The sequence below is a fragment of the Brienomyrus brachyistius genome, chromosome 11 (assembly GCF_023856365.1).
Source record: "Brienomyrus brachyistius isolate T26 chromosome 11, BBRACH_0.4, whole genome shotgun sequence".
Classification (NCBI taxonomy): Eukaryota; Metazoa; Chordata; class Actinopteri; order Osteoglossiformes; family Mormyridae; genus Brienomyrus; species Brienomyrus brachyistius.
Genome location: NC_064543.1, coordinates 16,662,766 through 16,682,805, shown reverse-complemented (window position 1 = coordinate 16,682,805; position 20,040 = coordinate 16,662,766). Strand labels below are relative to the sequence as shown.

Here is a 20,040-nt window from a genome sequence, read left to right as displayed (position 1 = left end):
GCGGCCTCAGCGCCTTCATGAAAGATGCATCAACACCATCTTCATTTAATCTCTCTGCTGGTACAGCACAAACTTCTCTGCTTGCATGCTTTGATCTGGGGTGTCCTTGGTTGTGCTCACAGAAAGATAGACGGATAGAAATACTTCAGTGATCCCAAGGGATAATGCGCGTGCATGCAGCAACGAAGAAACATTAAGTGCACTAACACGTAGTGTTGGGGTGTGAAGCAATACACAGTGCAACAAGGTTGTGCAAAATGGATAGGAAAACGTGTACATGTGATATGCATATGGCACAGTTAACTATGCCTTATCTGCTTTTCAATGCTGACCTGGCATGTCTTACGGCTGAGATGAGGGTGTGTAAAGGGGGAGGTGCTGTAGGTTATTGGAAGCAGCCTGAAAGGGTCCCCAGTAGTGCTCCTAAGCACACCGTGGTGGAATGTTCTGGTGGGTAAAGCTGTCGCAAACAGGGTATGTCTTAGAATTACTAATGATTTGCTCCCATTTTGCCTTTTGGGGGGATGGGTTCAGTGTGCTGTCATTAACGTGAGAGCAGAATAGGATGTGATGTTCTATTTGATATGACGTGGAGTGTCAGTCTGTGTACATACGGCCTGCTGCACCAGGTGGCTCTTGGGGCTCCGCCCTCCCCAGCCCATGTCCCTGCTGCTCTCATCAGCTAGATTTGCACTGATGCATAATTCATCTATGATGTGATAGGCCTGAGCAGCTGTCGCTGTGCCTGTAGTCAGAGTGGCCCGGCCCGGCAGCCTATAGTCTCCAGTCAGGCCTTACTCTGCAAAGTATTTATTGGATGGTTTGTGTTGCAGTTTTATTTTTTATTGTCGCAGATAAAAGCATGTTTCCTGTTTCTTATCTGACTGTATTCTCAGCTATGTGACATGCCCAGAACGGTATGGCCAGTTTTATCCCTCCCCATCCCCTGCAGCAAATCAAGGAATCTCATGGGTCAGAATGCTGCCTGTTTTTCCTCAACCCCCATACATTTGTATGATTATGTGCAGAGATGGCCAGGCAGACTTGACTTTGGGTCAGATGGTCAGAGGGTCAGAGACCCGGTGAGCAGCTCCGCTGTCCATTGGCGTGTCACGTCCGTGTGGATTCCCCCCTGAGTGGTGCACGCTGTGGGTCTCAGTACCGAACGTAGCTGTGGCTGCCTGGAGGATGTGGGTCTGCATTTGATGGGTGGATTTAGCACTGGAAGTTAAAAGGAGGACCCCGAGGGGCATGAGCGTAGTGCCATGAGGCAGAAGCCCATGCCTCTGTGTCACATGTCCTTCGTCAAGAATGTGAGGCGAGCAAATGGGGCATTCCAAAATGCACCGGCCTCTGCTGCCATGTGTCCTGTCCTTCCCTTAATATAAAAATCAGCATCTGTTTCCAGTGCAGGAAACGTGTGCTGGATGAGTGGTTGGAAGATGGATGAATCTGTTTCTAGTCCATCGTTGTCATCGACGTATAAGCTGCTGTAGTTTCTTCAGCTGTTTCCATATGGAAGTGCTTCATGCATACATGAAGGAGGAAGGCTTTTGTTTACGTGTGTTTCCAGGGGGAGGATGCAGTTGCTGCTTAGAGTGGCCATACCTTGGCATGCTTTTAACAGGGGCAGCATGTAGTCGATGTGTGTTTAGTCGTATTTGCTAACTTATCTGTTTTTAATATGACACTCTCATGGGTTTGACTGTGGAGGGAATGCCTTGGAGCTAGAACCCGTTTCCTCAGCTGGCTCTGCACCAAGGGACCGGCACTCTCACAAAAACGCTGACAGTTCTGCAGGGATCGCCCAGTGGAAAGTCTTACAGTGGATAATGTGTGTGTGGAGCAAGGGAGTTCTGAGCGTGCGCGTGTTTGTGCCTGTGTGTCTCAGCTTAGACCGGGTATAAGTTGTTGTGCCGCCCACCTGATCTTGGTGGATTTTAATGCAGCCTGGGGACAAAGCCTCTGTTCTTGGAGGCCCACTGTCAATTGCTGGCTGTTACGCGTATTAAAGTGGGGTTCCTGACTGAGCCTGTCTGTGGCCGATCTTACAGTGGGAGTCACGTGGCCTGGTTTGCAGGTATGGGTCTATCACGTGGCTCTCACCACCGGTCACCATACATACATACACACACTTACCTTCAGTAATTTGGCGTCAGATATCCCTGTAGAAACTGCAGTTTGAAACCAGCCAGCTGACGCCCTGCTGAAGACGGGGTGCCCCTGTCACCCCTGTATCTCCTGACGCTGGTATACTCTCCTTTCATTGTTATTAGCTGTCGTCCTGATTCCCGTCTGACACGGTTTATTTCTGTGAAGTTAAACTGAGCCACATGGGCAGAAATGCCTCTTACTGCCTTAATCAAAATTAACAAGCTACTAGAAAGAGATCGACGTCTCTGAGGTTGGATCTGCAGTAGGGGTGTCTGAGGTGTAATCACAAGGCCATTGGGTGACGTGGTGCCGAGGGTAATGGGCAGGTCAGACACCATCCACTTACATGCAGACATCTGTACGGATGTGCGTGTGGAATCCAGTATGGCTGACAGTCACTGGGACGTATGTATGTATGTGTGTGAGAGCTGGGCTCAATCTCCTGGCCCTTTTCCACACCCCAAGCGGAGTTGAGTCGGTGCACAGGCTGGCAAGAATTAGATGATGCTCTTGGGGTCAAGAATGTGAATGATTGATGCAGAGTGTATATATAGCAGATGTGAAGCCCCAGTGGAAAAAGGGACCAGTGCTGCAGCAATTAGCAAGAACTGGTTCAGTTAAACTGGCTTTGGTGCTCTCGACGAAAGGGTTTTATTATGATCCAGATGAATGTCGGGTGCAGCTCTCTTTGGGAGAGGGACTGTTCAGGCTGTGTCCAGTGCATGCACACAGACTGCTTCATCTGAGGCCCTTGTCCCGGCATATCAAACATGGAGTTGCACACAGTCTACAAACTGCTCTTTGCTGCAGTCAGGTGCCTCAGTGGGATGCTTTCAGCACAAAAAGAGGGCGTGCCCTAGCAGGTATAGGGCTTTAACTTCTTCGGTGTCCTCTCCGTTCAGCTTCCAAAGCAGTTGTCTGCTGATTTTATTTTTTCTTCTGGTCTCTGCCTTCTGTCAGTCTTGGGTGGGGGACAGTTTACCATGCTGGTCTCCTAGCACCAAGTATTTTCAAACGCTGTCTTACGTCAGCGCTCTCTCGTTAACTGGTGTTAGTGTTGTGGCGTGTGTGAGAGAGGGTGTGTGTGAGACACCAGCTTGTGGTCTACCCATCAGGCTTTCTAACTGCAGTTTGTCTTCTTTCAGCTTCAGTAAGGCTTGAAGCTAACGACCTGTGAATAAGTGTAGCCACGTATGAATTCATGAATGTTCTGAAACAGCTCAAAGCTGCTGCAAGTATTTGTTTGCATGCACGCACCTCCCCACGTGCAGATAATCAAAGGAAGAAACGCCTCTCCTTTGGGGATTCGGCAGTCCTTGTGCTGCCGTGTCCCGTCTGGCTCAGTTGCAGCAAAGGAACCGCGATTCCCGACTTTGTCTCCTTCCTCCAAGGCAACGTGAGCCCCGTGGGTCGGCTTGTGCATTCGCACGGCTGGCTAAAGGGCACTAATAGCAATCATGTGATGGAGATTTCAGGTCCTCAAGCTCCTTGCGCGACGCCATTGGCTGCCAGCTTCCCGGGAACGTGTGCTCTCGTCCCCGTCGCTAGGCAACAGTCCCTGCATGCATGTCACGGTGGCCGTGTGTCACCCGCCCCCTCCTGCTGCTGCTGTTTCTCCTGAGCCGGTGCGCGAGGGTGGGATGTGACGCTGTCGAGGTGGGGGGGGGGGGGTAGTGGTGGTGGATGGGAGGGCAGATTTGGACAGATTATTGGGGAAATCGATTAATTGGCGTAGCTTCCTTGTCCATACTGAAAGTAACCATGTGACCATGGTTAGTAATAGTGCTGGGGTTGGAGTCTGCAGGTTGTCTTCAATGTGGAATCACCAGGGAGGTCAGGGCCCCTCCCAACTAGACACCCCATCCAGTAAAAATGTAACATGGATCCATTTCGCGTATGAAGCCATGCAACAGCCATAGCCCTGGTCTTGTCTTTCAACAGAGCAGATACCTCTGACCCCTCCCCCTCAGGTGTAGTCATGCCAAGGCTCACCTTGCGGGGAATGCCTGCTTGTTAACCCCACCTACCCCTCACCGACTGCCCCCGGCCCCCAATGACACGTTTGCTAATGAAGCGAATTTGCTCAGGTCAGGCTATAGAGCCAAGCTGGGTCTGGTTGCCTAGTTACCAGCACGGTGCTGTATTTGCACACCAAACAATGCCTGCTGCAGTTGGGCCCAGTCTGATCAGGCCTAGTGTGGGGGAGCCCCGCCTCCAGCACAGTCCACTGCACAGGAACACTTACCGGCCGTCTGGGAAAACGGTCAACCTACTGTGTTTTGGCCAATGGGGACAGTCAGCGTGGAAAGGCAAAAATGCACCAGTGTGAGGGTTTGTCTGGGATATCGCAGCTTAGCAGGCACATGACCTCTCTGTGGCCTACCTGGATGGCCGTCTCGGGCTGCACGTGTGATTTCAGTGACTGTGCAAACGGACCCTTTGGTGTTTGCCTTCATGCGTCTGTGTCAGAGAGCGCTGGTGCCTGTAAGACGAGATGATGTTGCTCAACAGATGCTACCATTACCTTGCGTTGCCCTGGGCTGCTCTATCTCTAAGGAAATGTGGTTCTAATGAGACAATGTTCCAGTCTGGGGCGGGTCACTGCAATTACGCACCATTACAGGAATAGTCAATAGGCTTTATTAACTTGAGAAGAAATTTTAAATCTCTTTTTCATTGTTTTTCAGCATTTTGGCATGTGTGGTTTGCTGGCAGATCTCAGCTGCTGTGTAAGAGTGCTGTTCAGATGTCAGTCAGGCGTGGGTGCCGCCTGTGCCCTCGCTTGTACGTTTGCACTTTGTGTTGGCCCAGCGATCGGGGAGGCTGATCTCACGGAGGAGCCCATCAGACAAACGTCTAGTTATCTCTGCCCCTTACAAGCCACCGCTGATTTTCTGAAGGCCGTCTTGCATGTCACCGGCATCCGCTGGCTCGGTGCTCCACATACGTGGTCAGCTTCGGTAAGCACATCGATGCCCTGTGTCAGAGATGACGTGGAAGCAGAGCATTACATTAGCAACGTATTACATTTATCCTGTGTATCAAGTGGCTGTTTCTGCTGAGCATCGAGCCCTGCTTGTGAGGTAATGCTTGGAGCCCTGGTACCCAGTATCTTGTGAAGGAAAGCTGAAGACCGTCGCTGACTGACATGTAGCGTTGGCACAGCCAAACCAAGGGCTGTCTGCTGAAGGCGGGGGCCTGTATATTTTTGCAAGATCATCAGTAGGAAAATGTGTATTGACAGTGTTGGGTTAAGAGTGGCGTGGGAGGGGAACCGCAAGCTGGAGGCGTGGGGGGGGGACTTGCAGCAGACACGTACCTCAGGGAAGACTGGTCACAGGAGAATCCCAGCTGCCATCCTGTGGTCGGCCGACGTCCTGGTCAGCTCTGCAGCGATGCAGTTATGGGGGTGGGGCATGTTCACCTCTCGGCTCCCATGCTGCGGGAAAACGTGCACTCACCTGCAGCTGGGATCACAGTGTCTGGTGATGTGGCGGCCATTAGGAGGGATGGCAGGGATGAGACACTAGCCTGGGTGGGATGTGGGAGATGTCACACACGGCAACACTATTCCAGGTGCCTATCCTGCATGATTTTCAGTGCTTGGCCTGGGTATTGCTGCAGTTCTTCATTTTAACCCACAGTACTCTTTCTATAATAATTACTCTGTTACTTTGTTTAACTGGGTTGCTCCACTGTGGCTGTTTAGGTTCCATTCTGAACCTGTAGTTTTTCCCTCAGTCTCCTGTCAGTAAAACACAGTGCCTTGAGTATTATAGGACATTATGGATAACAGCACTCTTCTGGCCTAATCACCAATTTGGTTGCATGATTAATGGTTTGAGTGGAGTGAAAACCGAAGGCGTCTCTCATTCTCCTGCCCCGGAGCGGGGCGCTCTTGGAATACTGAACGTTTTCTCAACATTTTGTAAGATATGTTTTGGTCCCTGATAGGTAATTAAAATAAATAAATAAAAATTAGATGTGGATGACACACAGTAGTTTGAAAATCTTGCCTCAGCAGTCATGTTTGTTCGATGCTGCCTGATGGATTAATTCGGCCTTAATTTTGGTTGCAATTGAAATGCTCGGCGAACCTCTTCTGGGATCTGGGTTTTGTGTGTTTGTTCACCTCTGTTTTGGCATTTGACCTTTGGGTGCTGTGGTGCTTCTGGGCGGAGTTCAGAGAAGCTGCTGTGTGTCAGCTTTCCATACACTGGGAAGAGGATGGCTCCGTTTTCTCACTGTGTTGCTGGCTCTGGGATATAAATAGCAGCTTTAGAAAGGGAGCCGACCAGGGAGGGGGGGCTGGGGGGGCATGGCGCCGGGGCTCTGTGGAGTGCTAGCAGTGACTGGGTGGGGACGGAGGCGAGGGCGCGTGGGGGTGGGGGCTCCCAGCCAGACGTGTTCCACGCTCCTCTGGAGTGTTTTATGGATGCGGAAATATGCAGGGACTCTTTCCATATTATTTATTTATGCCACCCTGAAGTGAGTGTTCTGCTCCATCTTGTTCTGCATCCTGTCTGAAAGGCAGCAGGGTTTTTAACAGCAGAAAATCCAGAGCTGAATATCCATGACCACGCTGCATGTGGTGACTGCGGGTTGTGTCACTATTGGCCAGTTAGTCACTGCCGTGACCCTCGTTGCTCTGTCAAGTTTTATCTAAGCCAGTTTCCTTCGATGCAGACGCTTGCATATTTTGCCCCTGCAGATCCGAGCAGTGGTGTGTTTGGGATTGGAATGCCTTAATTCCATGCTTTTAGCGGGGGGGGGGGGGGGGGCATGTGGGCGGAGGTGGGAGTTGAAGGCTGTCCGGGGCCCCGGGGAGAAAAAGGCACTGACGTCTCTGTCTCTCTCTCCCTCCTTTCCTGTTTGCCCTGTCCCTGTTGCAGACGGTAGACGACGATGCGATGGGAGCGTGAGAGCGTGGATGAGGTTTGGCGTGGCGAAAGCTGAACGATGCCCAAAGGTGGGGCCTCTAAAACGCCCCAGCTGGAGGACTTCCCACTCAACACCGACATGGTGGAGAAGCAGACTGGGAAGAAGGTAAGGGCCAGGGCCCGCGTGATCGGGCCTCTTTCTGCACTCCACCGCAGCCCCTCTGCTGTGACCCCTCCCCTCCCCGCTGTCTTGACAATGGCCAGCTGTAGTCATGCTACGTGCTTCATGACTTTCCTGGAAGATGGTGGATATTCTGTCACCCTATGAGCCAGCTGTCCATTATCATGATCAGGAAAATAAGTTTTACTCCACATAAATGCAACTACTGCCACACACAGGCTGAGGCAGAACAAAGGGTACGGTTTGCTTTGCACTCATGTATCATGCTTCTTGTATCCACTCCCCTAACCTATGGATACAGCTGTGCAGTCTCACATGGAAACCAAGGGCAATCAGCCACTTGTATGTGTGTCTGTGTCTGTTTGTGTGTGTTTGTGAAAGAGAGAGAGAGAGTGAGAGTGTGACTGCATGCATACGTGCGTGGAAGTCTGGAAGACAGGCCAGCATCCCTTTAAGAACGCTACGTCCTCGGTGCTCTGTGCTCAGCCCTGGTCATTCTCCTGCACACACTTCACATGCTTTTGCTAGAAGGCCTGCCTGAATTCACGAGCAGGAGGCCTTGGAAGCACAATGATGCCGCATCCTGCCATCCTCGTACGCTGCTCCTGCCCTCGCTGTAAATATGAGTAGGTGTCATTTTAAATAAGATTTTCAGAAAGACGTCCTGTTCCAGTGGTAGGCGTTTGTGCCCGCTTTCGTGTGTGTGTGTGTTTGAGTGCGTGTGTTTGTGTGCGTGCGTGTATGTGTGTGTTTGTGTGCGTGCGTGTATGTGTGTGTTTGTGTGTGTACATGTGTGTTTGTGTGTGTACATGTTTCTGTGTGCGTGTGTGTGCATGTGTGTGTGTGCGCGCGTGAGCGTGTATGTGAGCTTGTTCGTGTGCGTGCGTATGTATGTATGTATGCGAGAGAGGGAGGTAGCGCGCACTGCAGTGGCAACGGAGGTGGATGGTGCAGTCGCGGAGCAGCAGCGGCTTGTCCGCGTATGTACAGCATTCCAACTCGGATTGCATCAGACACGAAGGAGAGCGACTGCGTTGCTAGGAGACGCATAAACACGGGCAGTCATGAAGGCAGCTCCGGGGCAACGCAGTGGCGTGCCGCCTGGCCTGGTGCGGCCTCTTCCTTCCACGTGGTGGATCGAGCCCGGCCCTGTGTGAGCGTGTGTGTCTATCGGGGATGGGGCGAGGGCTCACGCAGGCGGTGACTTCATCCAGTCATGGCTGTCCGAGGCTGAGGAGAAGCTCCGCCTCCAGGAGCCCAGCGAACAGCGTGGTGGGAGCAAGGAGGTCCGGGTGTTGTCTCTCTGCAGTGAAGCTCACAACCCAAGCCGTTCACATTTGCACAGCAGATATGGGGGCCACAAGTCTGGCATTAAAAACAAAAAATAAACCCCAGACAACTGTAATAATATTGGATTGTGCCAGAATTTGATCTGGCTTAGTTTGAAAGCAGATCCTGGTTTTGAAGAAGGACTGAATTATATTGCATAGTGCCTCCCCTGAATTCCTTTATTAGTTGTTTTTGACGTTCCTCCTTAAAATCTGGTGTTGAAATTAGGCCTTATCTTTGATCAGTGCTGAGGTGACCCCTCCCTGCAGTTTGTTGGCATTTGATCTGGCAGTGAGCCTTAAGGTTACAGTACCTTGCACACGGCTGTACTTTAGTGTTCTTTCCGGGGGAGGGGTCTTGCCTTTTCCGGACTTTTATCCAGCCACACCGGGCGAGAGCAAGCGGACCTGTGGAGTGGGGTTCTCTCAGTTTCCGGCAGGGCCCCTAATGGCTTCCAGCTCCCTTGCCACCCCCCACCCATCTGGCACTCAACACTCTGCGGTGGGAGTAAATTCGATGGAAAAGTCATGCTCTGCAAATCCCGTAATTGCTGGAAGTCAGACACAACTAAGCAGATGGGATCTGGCTCTGTACTGTGTTGCACACACCCCACTTCTAGGCTGCACTGTACTGTACCACAATGTAAACACCCCAGTTCTATTCTGCACAGAACCACACTGCATTTACCTCACTTCAGCATTGTTCTGCACTGCAAACACCCCATTTCTATTCTGCACTGCATTGCACCGTGCGTGACCCGTTTGCACACTGTAATGCACTGCAGGCAGCCGATTTCTGTACTGCCCTGCATCACTCTGCATGTGCCCCTCTTCACATTATCTCTTTGCATGCACCCTGCTTCTCCACTGTACCGTGGTATCTGCACTATATATACCTTGCTTCAGCATTGCACTGCACCTCACTGCACTGCAGACACTGCAGTTTTATGCTGCATTGTACTGTACTGCAGTGCACATGCCCCATTTTACAACACTGTTGCACCTTGCTGTGTAGCCTGCTGTACATGCCCAGCTTTTTCAGTGTGCTGTAATGAATGCACCCTGTTCTGCATTGCATCGCACTGCACACACCCTGCGTCTACACTGCCTCACACTGCACAAACTCCGCTTCTTCACTGCAGTCTCCCACAGTGCTGGTGCTCAAGCTCGCCCACCTCCCTCTTCATAATGTGTGTATCCTGCCCCTTCTCTGTATCATACTCTAGATTCAGTTTCACATTTACTGTTGTCAAGTATAATTTTCGATCTTACACACCTCTTTTTTATTCTTGTTTTCTGCTCAGCTCTGCTCCACAAAGATGTGTTTTTAGATGTTATGTGTGTTATCTCCATTCATCTTTATTGTAATATTTTAATATTTTTAAATAACATTTTTCCCCCTCTCCCCGCCTTTCTTGTCAGGATAAAGTCTCTTCAACCAAGACTCCCAAACTAGACCGCAGCGATGGACTTAAAGAGATGAAAGAGAAGGCTCCGAAGAGAAAGCTGCCCTTTACTGTCGGAGCCAATGGAGACCAGAAGGACTCAGACTCCGGTGAGGCCTGTGGGGGGGCGGAGCCTCTCAGTGTTGCAGGAAGAAGCAGTGCATGTTGGGAGATGAAAGGGCCTACTGTTTGTGGCAGTACTCATAGTCTGTGGGCTGATGTTCTTGTTGAGCTCAAGTTTCTCCTAATGTCCTGGGTAAGAAGAGAATAGGATTAACAGGCTCTGCGGGCATGAGAGCCTAAAGCATTTTTGGTAAGGTCATTGTTTTTGCTCTTGAAATACCTGGTAGTGGGCTGTTGGCATTGCTGTGTCTGGCTCCCATGGTGATGGGTGTTTCCTGGCTCCTTGCCTATGGCTTTCTGGGCATTCAAGCACTTTCTGTTGCAGCTTTCTTTTTTGACTTAAATTATACTGCTGAGCTGATTGGACAGTTGTGCATATTTATAGAACACAGTTTCAGCGGAGGGCATTGCAGTAGCAGTAGTATTCTTTCAAAATAAAACCCGCTTACAACAGGCGACAGTTAAACCATGGTCGTTCACTTTGATTGATATGCAAGTGTTTATGCCATTCACTCCAGTTCAGTTTCCTGACCACGAGACAGTGTTTATGCTGTTGTGATAACACAGCAAAAGGCACACAGCATTAAGCATTTGCTGTTTGGAGTGAGTCTGTGGGGCTGTTCCTGCCTGACATTTGACATGTTTTTTTTTTTTTTTTGGTTAATTTATTTCTCCAGACAATACACTGATTGTTTATTGTGATGCAAATTAGGCAGGGGTGTGGGGTCACTCAGCCCCCAGGAGGGCAGGCCTTGTTGGCTTCAGTAACCAGCCCTGGTGCATTGGAGAAGTTCCTCTTTTGCCATTGTGCTGTCCTTTGGTTTATAGGGAATCGCTTACACACAGTGATTTACCATACCTCCCTCGTACGCTCCCAACACGTTCCTCTTTTTCCCTTTGTCCGTCATCTCCTCCTCCTCCCCCATCTTTGTCTCCTTGGCCCCCCCTCCCCAGCACCCGCTGCATGGATGTGTACCCTCTTTCGTCATGTCTCCATTGTCCCACATGTGTTTGTGCTGCACTCTCTGCCCTTAATCACCACACACGTTTTGGCCGAGTTTTCCCTCGGCCCCCTTTTGTCTTCCCTGTGCCATTGTCCTACCGCCCCCGCGTCCCCATTCCCAGTGGAATCCGCCTGCCACTTTGCGCCTTGTCCTGCTGCACCCCCTTTTTTATCTGTGGACGTCTGCTCCTGCGTGGCCTGCTTTGTACGCTCTGTTTTTTGGCTCTTGCTGTCTCTCTTCCCCTGCCCACTCTGCGTGTGTCCCTTATTTGGGGGCCAACATCTATTTGTGTGCATGCGTCTCCCCCTCCCTCTTTCCGGACCGTTAGGTTCTAAGCCCGGCCTATGGACCGAGGTCTGGGAACCACTCTGTGCTCTGAACCCCCTCCCCGATCGGTCACCGTGCTTCACTCTATGGGCGGCCATAGGCCTATTCCCCTCATTATGTGTCCTCAGTACAGCCCTCGGTCATCAACCATTGGCTGTCTCTCTCTCTCGCTGTCTCTCCTCTGTCCATGTCTCAGCAGGCCTGCACATTGCTGCCTCATTGCTTTTCCTCTTCTGCCAAGGCCCAGTGTGTCACAGGTTGTCGATAGTAGCAACAAAGGTCACAGCCTCCCCGTTTCCTGTGTGCTTGCTGGCACTATTATCTGCGGCTGAGCATGTGACAGGGCGGTTTGTGCACACGGGGAGAAAGAGATGAACGGCTTGCAGTGTGAGCATGATGTTCGGCGCTGACAGACTGGTAAGGGAACCATTAAATAAGATTGTATCAGGATGTAGGAAAAGGCAGCCTCTTTCGAGAAACTTATCATACAGACAGCTGCAGCAGTTTCATCTCGCGCTGAGCAAAGAGGCATTCACATTTTTGTTCCCTGTGGTCATCATCAGTCTGAGTGTGGTTTAAAATGATAGAGCGGCTGATGGATCTGCAATCTCCACAATGACGTCATGCCTCTCATACACTCACAAACCCCAGCTCCTTGCTGGTTTAATCTCCGCCATGTTTTGGCTGGAACGGCTCTTCTCTTTTGTTAACGTATCATCCTGTGATGACATGCATTGACTTCGGCAAGTCTGTCGGTCATTAGCCAGCTGGCATCCTTCATGTTTGTGTCCCACTGACATCACACACACTGAGACTAGCTCTTTCTAGTTTGCTTGTGTTCGTAGAAGTGGGGGCCCCCATCCCCCTGCCTCCTGTGCTCCAGGGCGGTTTCATAGCGGCCCTGATACCACAGTCGCTTTTTACTGGGACAGCCTGCAACTTGGAGTTTATTTGCATGGGTGACTCAAGCTAAATGTTGATGGTAACACATCATTTCAGAAACTTTTCTTTTTGTGACTTTTTAGTGATATGTCGAGAATCCAATGAATCATTGGTGGTACTGTTTCCATTTTATTTGATTGTGGTGGTGTTGGGGGGAATACCGTGGTAGTTGTTTTAAGACTTTTAGAAGACCCCTGGATGGTGAAGTTCATGGCGAATGTTAAGTGTATGTGCAAAGAACGCTGGACTTTGCTCCTAATTACGGCTCTCTGCAAATCATGTGTTGGACCTTCGTCAGCTGAACCCAACCCTGGTGTGGGGCTTTGTGTACAGCAGCTTCTCCGGGAAAACTGAGAATGTGGGTTCATTGAAGGTCAAGCGTGTGGCGATTTATTTAATTTGGTCTCAGTCAAAGTTTGCCAACTCAAATAGCTTGGTGGCTAGTTGGGCTTCTCTGTGATTCGCTGTTTATCCTGTGACTGTTTTTAAACATTAACCCTTAATGGAATCTCCTACAAAAAGAAGGGGTCCAGACTTCCTGAAGCAGTTTTATGACTTTTTTTTTCTAGAGCGTGAAGTTCATGAAGTTCAATGCAAGTTGTTTGTGAGGAAAATCTGGGTACTGGCAGTAAAGCATTAAAATATGGGTAATTAAAGAAGTTAGAGCTGAAAACACATCAGTAACAGTTTCTTGTCAACGAATGTCTCGTTAACAAATCTGAAAGGGTTGCTAACTGGTTCTTAAGGTGGGATGGTGAGATTATTGTTTCAATACCACAGTCATAAATGTTTGCATTATAAGCACTTCCTGAAGTTTTTCTGTGGGTCTCCATTGGATACCTGTTACTTTGCGGTACATGTTGCAATGTGAGCTTTGTTCCTGTGTTCAGATGGGCTGCAATACTTCTGACCGATTAGCATTTTAAATTAATGCACAGCTCATTACAACTCAAGTTCTTCTCATTATAAGAGCATTGAATGTTCACAGTTGATTAACTGTTTTTCGAATGAATATTAATCATTTCAGATGGCTAACGTCTGCTTTACCTTTACTTGGATTTTATTCTTCTGGAAACTTATTAGTAATATTTTTAAAGAGCATAAATGAGCAAAGTTGATTTGTTCGGGGCAAGTGACGGTGACTTGGATGTTTATATTACCTATTTATTAACAATGCTTGTTAAAAGGATTGTTGAGCAAAACTTTAAAATTTAATTCATGACATTAATAATGTTCAGTTCCATATTGTTGCAAACTTACAGAATGTCCTTGGTAGTTAAAATCCAAGATGTATTCTTCTTGCCTTTTAATACGTAGGGCCCTATTTCCTTTTGTGTCTGGCCAGCCCTGCCATGTGCTGTGTTCTTCTCAGCCCTTCTCCCATTGTATCACGGGAACACAGGGCAGTATGCGCCGTTAAAAATAGACTGATATTCCTCTGCGGTATGCATGTGTTCGTGTCCAGGCCCATAAGACACCGCCTTCCAGCGGTTTAATTTCTGTGCATCTTGTTTACTTTTTGTCACGCATTCCTATACATGCTGTGGTGTCCAATCCCAAATGGCTGAGAGCAGGTGAGGGATTTAGGGATGTGTGGTGCATACTGGGGTGGGCTGCAGCCCTGGTGGCTCTTCGTTCGCTTCTGCCTGTGTGCAGCATATCGTAGCTCGCAGGTGAAAACGCACGTCCCTCAACCGGCGTGGCAGACACATCAAAGACAGACGCATAAGACACACACGCCACGCTACGGTACCAGAGCTGTGCAGGTATGCGAGTGACGGTGTGCAGTAGGCCTGGCATGCAGCACATGTGCAGGGAGGATGAACGGTCGCAGTGCGTGCGTGTGCTGGAAATGCCGAAAGGGTGGGAGGCTCGTGCTGCCTCTGTTACATAAGCCCTGTTCTCACTCACACACATTCAGAGGCAGTGCAGCTGCCTTACTAAGCCAATAGATTGCTCTCTCTATACTGCCTGTATTCACCGAATAGTCTCCTTTCTTTAAAGCGCCAAGTTAACAACACAGCACTGCACAGGGGACTTGGCTGATTAATATAGCTGAATATTTTTTAATGTATTTTCAACCATCCATCTTCTAACCACTTATCTTGGTTTTGGTTTTTCAATGGCGTTACAGTAGTAATTTATGTCAGCATAAGAATCCGAAATGTAACACTGAAGCATGTCCCAGCTGTGTTAACCACAAAAGCAGGAATCACTGCTTATCTGTCTGTGGTCAGGCATTGCTATCTAGGTGGTACTCAGCTTATCTGAAGCAGGGTCATTAATAAATGCTTCCTAATAAGCATTTTCAGCTCTTTGCATCTTGTGAAGTCATGAATCACACTAGCAAGACAAAATCTACACAAAATTACATTCACGTGATAATAAGTGTGTGTGTGTGTGTGTGTGTGTGTGTGTGTGTGTGTGTGTGTGTGTGTGTGTGTGTGTGTGAGAGAGAGAGAGAGAGAGAGGAGAAAAAGAATTTCAAAGTAAGAAATATATATACCAAATCATGTAACTCACATGTATGAATTAATGTATAAATCACATCAATTAAATTAATGATTATAATAACAGTATTTCCCAGTGGTATTTGAGGTATATTTTTTCGGAGGCTGATTAAAATATGGAGGAGGGCAAAGCCAGGGGCTCCCTGTCATAGAGTGCATAGAGAAAAAGAAAAAAATGTGCACCAATATCTGGTTTGCAGAGCTGCACTTAAATGGGTTACAAAGTAACCAAAAGGTTCAAATGTGCATGCAGAAAGAGGGGAGGCTGTTTCCCATTATTTGCATTAGATTAAATACAATAAATCATATAGCTACAAACTGAAGATCTCAAGCACAAAATGACCTTTTTATTTCTTTGAATTAGTCAAATCAACAGGAATGCAGTAATAATCCCAGCACCAGCTTTATAAAAATTACTTGTTGCACATGACATCCATATGACATTTCTGCACTCTAAACTTATGAAACATTTTAGCTTAAATCTGTGGCTTAACTGCAGTGCTTCCTGTATTAGTGAGCCATTTGTTTAAAACCAGGTCTGGTTTCTTAATTGGTTTGCTTGTGTGTAAAATTACTCTTTTGATGAGTCACAGCTTAAAGACAGCAGAACGTTCAGGGTTGAAGACAAGGGGATATTGTTTTATCAGGCAGGAGTAATGATTGTTTTTTATTACATTTATATTTGTATCTTTATTGTCATTCTGAAGCATTTCATCACATTCATCCCCAGTTTAGTGGGACAAACACATGTACGGTAAATGTTCAGTCACGCGACACGTTTCTCATCCTAAAGATGGTCTTTTTATGGACATCGCTAGTTTTGTTTTCAGTTAGCTTGCTGCTAATGTGCTGGCTTTTTCCACTGCTATGAATACCCTTATAAAGAGGATTAAAGGTTTTGTGCTGCAGACAGCACTCGGGGCTTTACTGGGGTTCCTTTATTGCATTCATTAAGAATAGATCAGTGTGTTTTCAATTCCCAGTGTTCAGTGGTGTGCAAAATATGTAGATAAATAGGTCAAGTGATTAGCAGGGTGCTTAATCATTGCGAACGCTCATTAGTCTGTTGAACATTCACAGGTATTCACACAAATCGTCATTCTTTTCTTGAGCAAAAATCTACGCTGTTTATTTCCTTTCCAGAGTGATTCAGAAGACAGTGACACAAACATCCTGTAGGGACTTCCTGTCTGCTGTTCCTTCATTTCCTGTTTCCTCTCCCTGGCCAGCTCAAGAGCACTGCTTCAGAAGCGAAAGTGGGTTGCTGGACCTCTTAGCTTTTGTTTTGTAGGCAGTGTCTTAGGTGTTCTTTAACACCTTAAAAAAACTTTTTTTTATTAACTCATCCGCCCTGTAAATGCCCTTTGCACAAGCTTGTGTGTTTGTGTCAGTGCGGCCTTGTTGCCATGATCCAAAGCACATGTTCCAGAGTCACAGATTGTGCTCCAGGACTCTTCAGCAGCTGAGGGGGGCAGGTGTGCTGCTAAGAATAACCTCAGGAGTGAATTGGATCCACAGGATGATCTGGAATGGCCTGTTGAGGGGGGGGGCTGAGTTGCCTCCTGGACAAGGCCCTAGGCCCTACCCCCTCAGCTGTTGACCCGCATTCCTCATACCTTTCAGGCCGCTAGGGTTCAGATCCCCTCTGAACGTTGGCTAGCAGGCTCACGCACCGACCCTCATACTGTAAACATGAGTTCTCATAGGGGGCAAAAGACAGGGTGTCATTTCTGTGCACTGTGTTGTTTGGAAGAACGAGAGAATTGGGTTAGCTGGGAGATTAGGCCTGTCAAGGCAGCGCTCTGTGCCCTCCTGAAACAGGTCTGCACAGTTTGTGCCTGGGGAATGTTTACAGTGTCAGATGGGGAAAACCCAAAGAGATGTGCCGTTTTGCTAAACAGGATCCCGTCAGTTCAAATGCTTGGCTTTTGTCGTTGGAGGAGTTTGTTGTTAAACAAGTCTGCCCACAACCACCATGGAAAGGTCGTCTGCATTTTGCACTTGAAAATGTTGTCGACGGGGGTGGGGTGTGTGTTGTCAGCATGTAATCCCCTGGTATCTATTGTCTTTGCTGCTATTGTGGTGATATCAGTGAGCCTTCGGTAGGCTGACACACCTGAAGGCTTGTAAGTGGCTGCATGGCCTCATGGCTCCAATGATGGGCGATGAACGTCAGCTCACTCAGCAGTATTGAGCCGTGAGTCCCCCTTGCCACTTGTGCTGAGGGCTGTTGTTATGGGTTAAGCAACACCTCTGGTGGCCGAGTTGAGAACATTCCAAGAGAAGTGGTCCCGCCTTCGGTCAGGCTGCTGTCACTCTTCCTGGAGGTAGTTTTGTGCCTGCCTCTGCTTGTCTGTGTGCACTAATGTGTGTCTGGGCATGTTATGTATATAAATCATGTTCTATGCGTTTGCATGTTCCTGTTATATATGGTTGTCCTATTAAAAAAATGGCTGGAAAGATAGCTAAAAGGTCTTTTCTATTCTTGTTTTTTTTTTTGAGAAAGAGAGAGAAAAGACTGTTTTTATATTGCTTAAAATAAACTAGCACTGTTGCCTCACACCTCTGGGACCCGGGTTCGAGTCTCCGCCTGGGTCACATGTGTGTGGAGTTTGCATGTTCTCCCCATGTCGTCGTGGGGTTTCCTCCGGTTTCCCCCCACAGTCCAAACACATGCTGAGGCTAATTGGAGTTGCTAAATTGCCCGTAGGTGTGCATGTGTGAGTGAATGGTGTGTGAGTGTGCCCTGCGATGGGCTGGCCCCCCATCCTGGGTTGTTCCCTGCCTCGTGCCCATTGCTTCCGGGAAAGGCTCCGGACCCCCCGCGACCCAGTAGGATAAGCGGTTTGGAAAATGGATGGATGGATGCATGATTTATGCTATACAATTCTATTTTTTCCTCCTCATACAGTCTGCCTTTATTCCCGTGGTTTTTTTTGGGGGGAATTTGGAATTCTTGTCCTACTCTTCTGCAGTAATTTACGTGTCTGTCATATCTTTGATGCTTTTCCAGTTCTGTGCACTTGATAGCTTTCTGAAAAATAGTGTATTAGATGTCCATCAGTTTATATCTGTCTTTTTTCCCTTCCAACAATGAAGATTCTTGGGATTTTCTGTATCACTTCCTAATGAGCTTTAGGAAACCCTAGGCAATTATAGAATTGCAATGCATGAAACCGGGCCTCTCCGCTGTCCATAATGCAAATCTCATCTGTGGGCTGGGGCCCCCGCATTGTGCCAAACCTGGAAAGGCTAACTCTGCAGTTTTCCAACCTGAAAACATGTTTAGACTGCCTCTGTGGTTCATGTTATTTAAGCCTGAATAAAAGGAATGTACCAAAATGCATTTGGGGTGGGGGGTGAAAGTTAGCATAAGCATTTACAGATGTGAGTGAAAGTTCACTAGAAGGGACTGTGAAGCAGATTTCCTGGAAAGTGCTAGTGACCGGAAGCAAGCGATGACATGTTTCCTGTTCATATTAATTATGATCATGGCCTTGCCCTGTCATGTGCCACAGTTAACAAAATGTACATCTTCTTGAGGGTACAGGTGCCATTTTAATAGTTGTTTTGCATTCCTTTGTATACCAGTGAATATATAAAGGGGCCCCCATCCCAGAGTCTGGCTTCCGGGAAATTGGACACCAATGTTATTGTGAGGCTTGGGGCACAAGGTGTTGGGTGGCCCAGCGGTGCCGTGCCTTTTCATTGTGAATTACAGTGAAAATAGAAAGGGGAGGAGTGTTTGTTGGGCGTGTCTGATTTGCACCTGCTGCTGTCCAGCACGTTGCCAAGGCAGTGACCTTGAGTGCCTGGCTTATTGTATTGATGTTACCTCTTTAAGAAAAACAAACTAGCACGTGACCTCACGCCCATGCACCTGTCTGCTGCTTCTGTCCCCCTGCTGTAGCTGGTAGGCGATTCAACGCAACCTTCAAGACCAGCTAATGAAGTGAATGTAAAGAATACCACTCTATGTGGTTCCGGTCCGGTTGACCTCTTTGTTCTGCGGCTGGTGTTGATTCTGTACCCCAAGCTCGCTTTACTCCTCAGCTTTCAGTCTCTCTTCCAAGACTCACACTAGTGCTGCTGTCCCCTTTCAGAGAAACAAGGCCCCGAACGCAAGCGGATCAAGAAGGAGCCCACCAACACCAGGAAGTCAAGCCTGCCATTTGGGATGGGCTTGCCGGGGCTCCGGGCCGGGTACCCTCTCTCGGAGCGGCAGCAGGTGGCCCTTCTCATGCAGATGACGGCAGAGGAGTCGGTCAACAGTCCAGGTGGGTCCAGGTCTAGAGAATATTTTCTACATTTACACCTAGCGTGGTCTCCTGAATGCAATTTGAGAGTTGAGGGCAATTTCTCTGCATTGTCCTGGTGGTTATAATGAGATAACTGTCCTCAAGGCATAAGGTATCATAAAGATCGTTGGCGTTGGGGGGGGGCTGTAAAATCATGAGTTAGGAGCCATTCTTCAGGGTCATATCCAGAGCCTAGGGGTTTGTTTCTTTTTTCCTTGTCTTCTCTAGTTAGATCGTTTAGTTTATATGGTGCTTTCCTTCCAATGCTCTTTCTTCAGTGAAGATGTTTTAATGAATTAGTAGTTTTATTTCTTCAGTTTGTGGTAGACACCTCCAAGATGATAAGGAAAGTGTGTTTTAGGCTCCTCCAGTTCCTTCTGTAAAGTCACCAAATATACTTGACCCTGTGAACACTTTTTTCCTGGTGCAAGGGCGCCACACAGTGACCAAAAATGGCTTTGCAGCATCACTACATGGAAGTTCACATAAAGATTTTTTTTTTTTTTTTTTTTTTTTTTTTTTTTGTGTGTCCATTTATAATTGAATTGGTATTTTAGTGTGACACTTCCATCCTGCAGACACAACACCAAAGCACCAGTCCCAGTCAAGTCTGGGCCAGAAGGGAACACCAAACTCTGCCTCAAAAACCAAAGATAAAGTGAACAAGCGCAACGAGAGGGGAGAGACGCGGCTGCACAGGGCGGCCATCCGTGGTGAGGCACGGCGCATCAAGGAGCTCATTAGCGAGGGTGCTGACGTGAACGTTAAAGACTTTGCAGGTGAGCCGCCCCTGCCCCACCCCTTACTCGCCACCCTGTTGTGCCGTTTAAGGCCTGTGTATGCTTAGG

At 48.3% G+C, this 20,040-nt stretch overlaps 1 protein-coding gene across 5 annotated transcripts in view; it reads left to right on the top strand.

The window, feature by feature from the left end:
* ankrd11 (ankyrin repeat domain 11) overlaps positions 1–20,040 on the top strand; it is a 78,015-nt gene that overhangs the window by 44,357 nt on the left and 13,618 nt on the right. For all 5 annotated transcript variants that reach the window (XM_049030714.1, XM_049030709.1, XM_049030710.1 and 2 more), the window contains 4 exons: positions 7,047–7,200; positions 9,966–10,098; positions 18,998–19,171; positions 19,771–19,971. In XM_049030714.1, coding sequence (XP_048886671.1) covers positions 7,114–7,200; positions 9,966–10,098; positions 18,998–19,171; positions 19,771–19,971 — 595 coding nt within the window. In that variant the 5' untranslated portion in view covers positions 7,047–7,113. The remainder of the gene's footprint in view (positions 1–7,046; positions 7,201–9,965; positions 10,099–18,997; positions 19,172–19,770; positions 19,972–20,040) is intronic.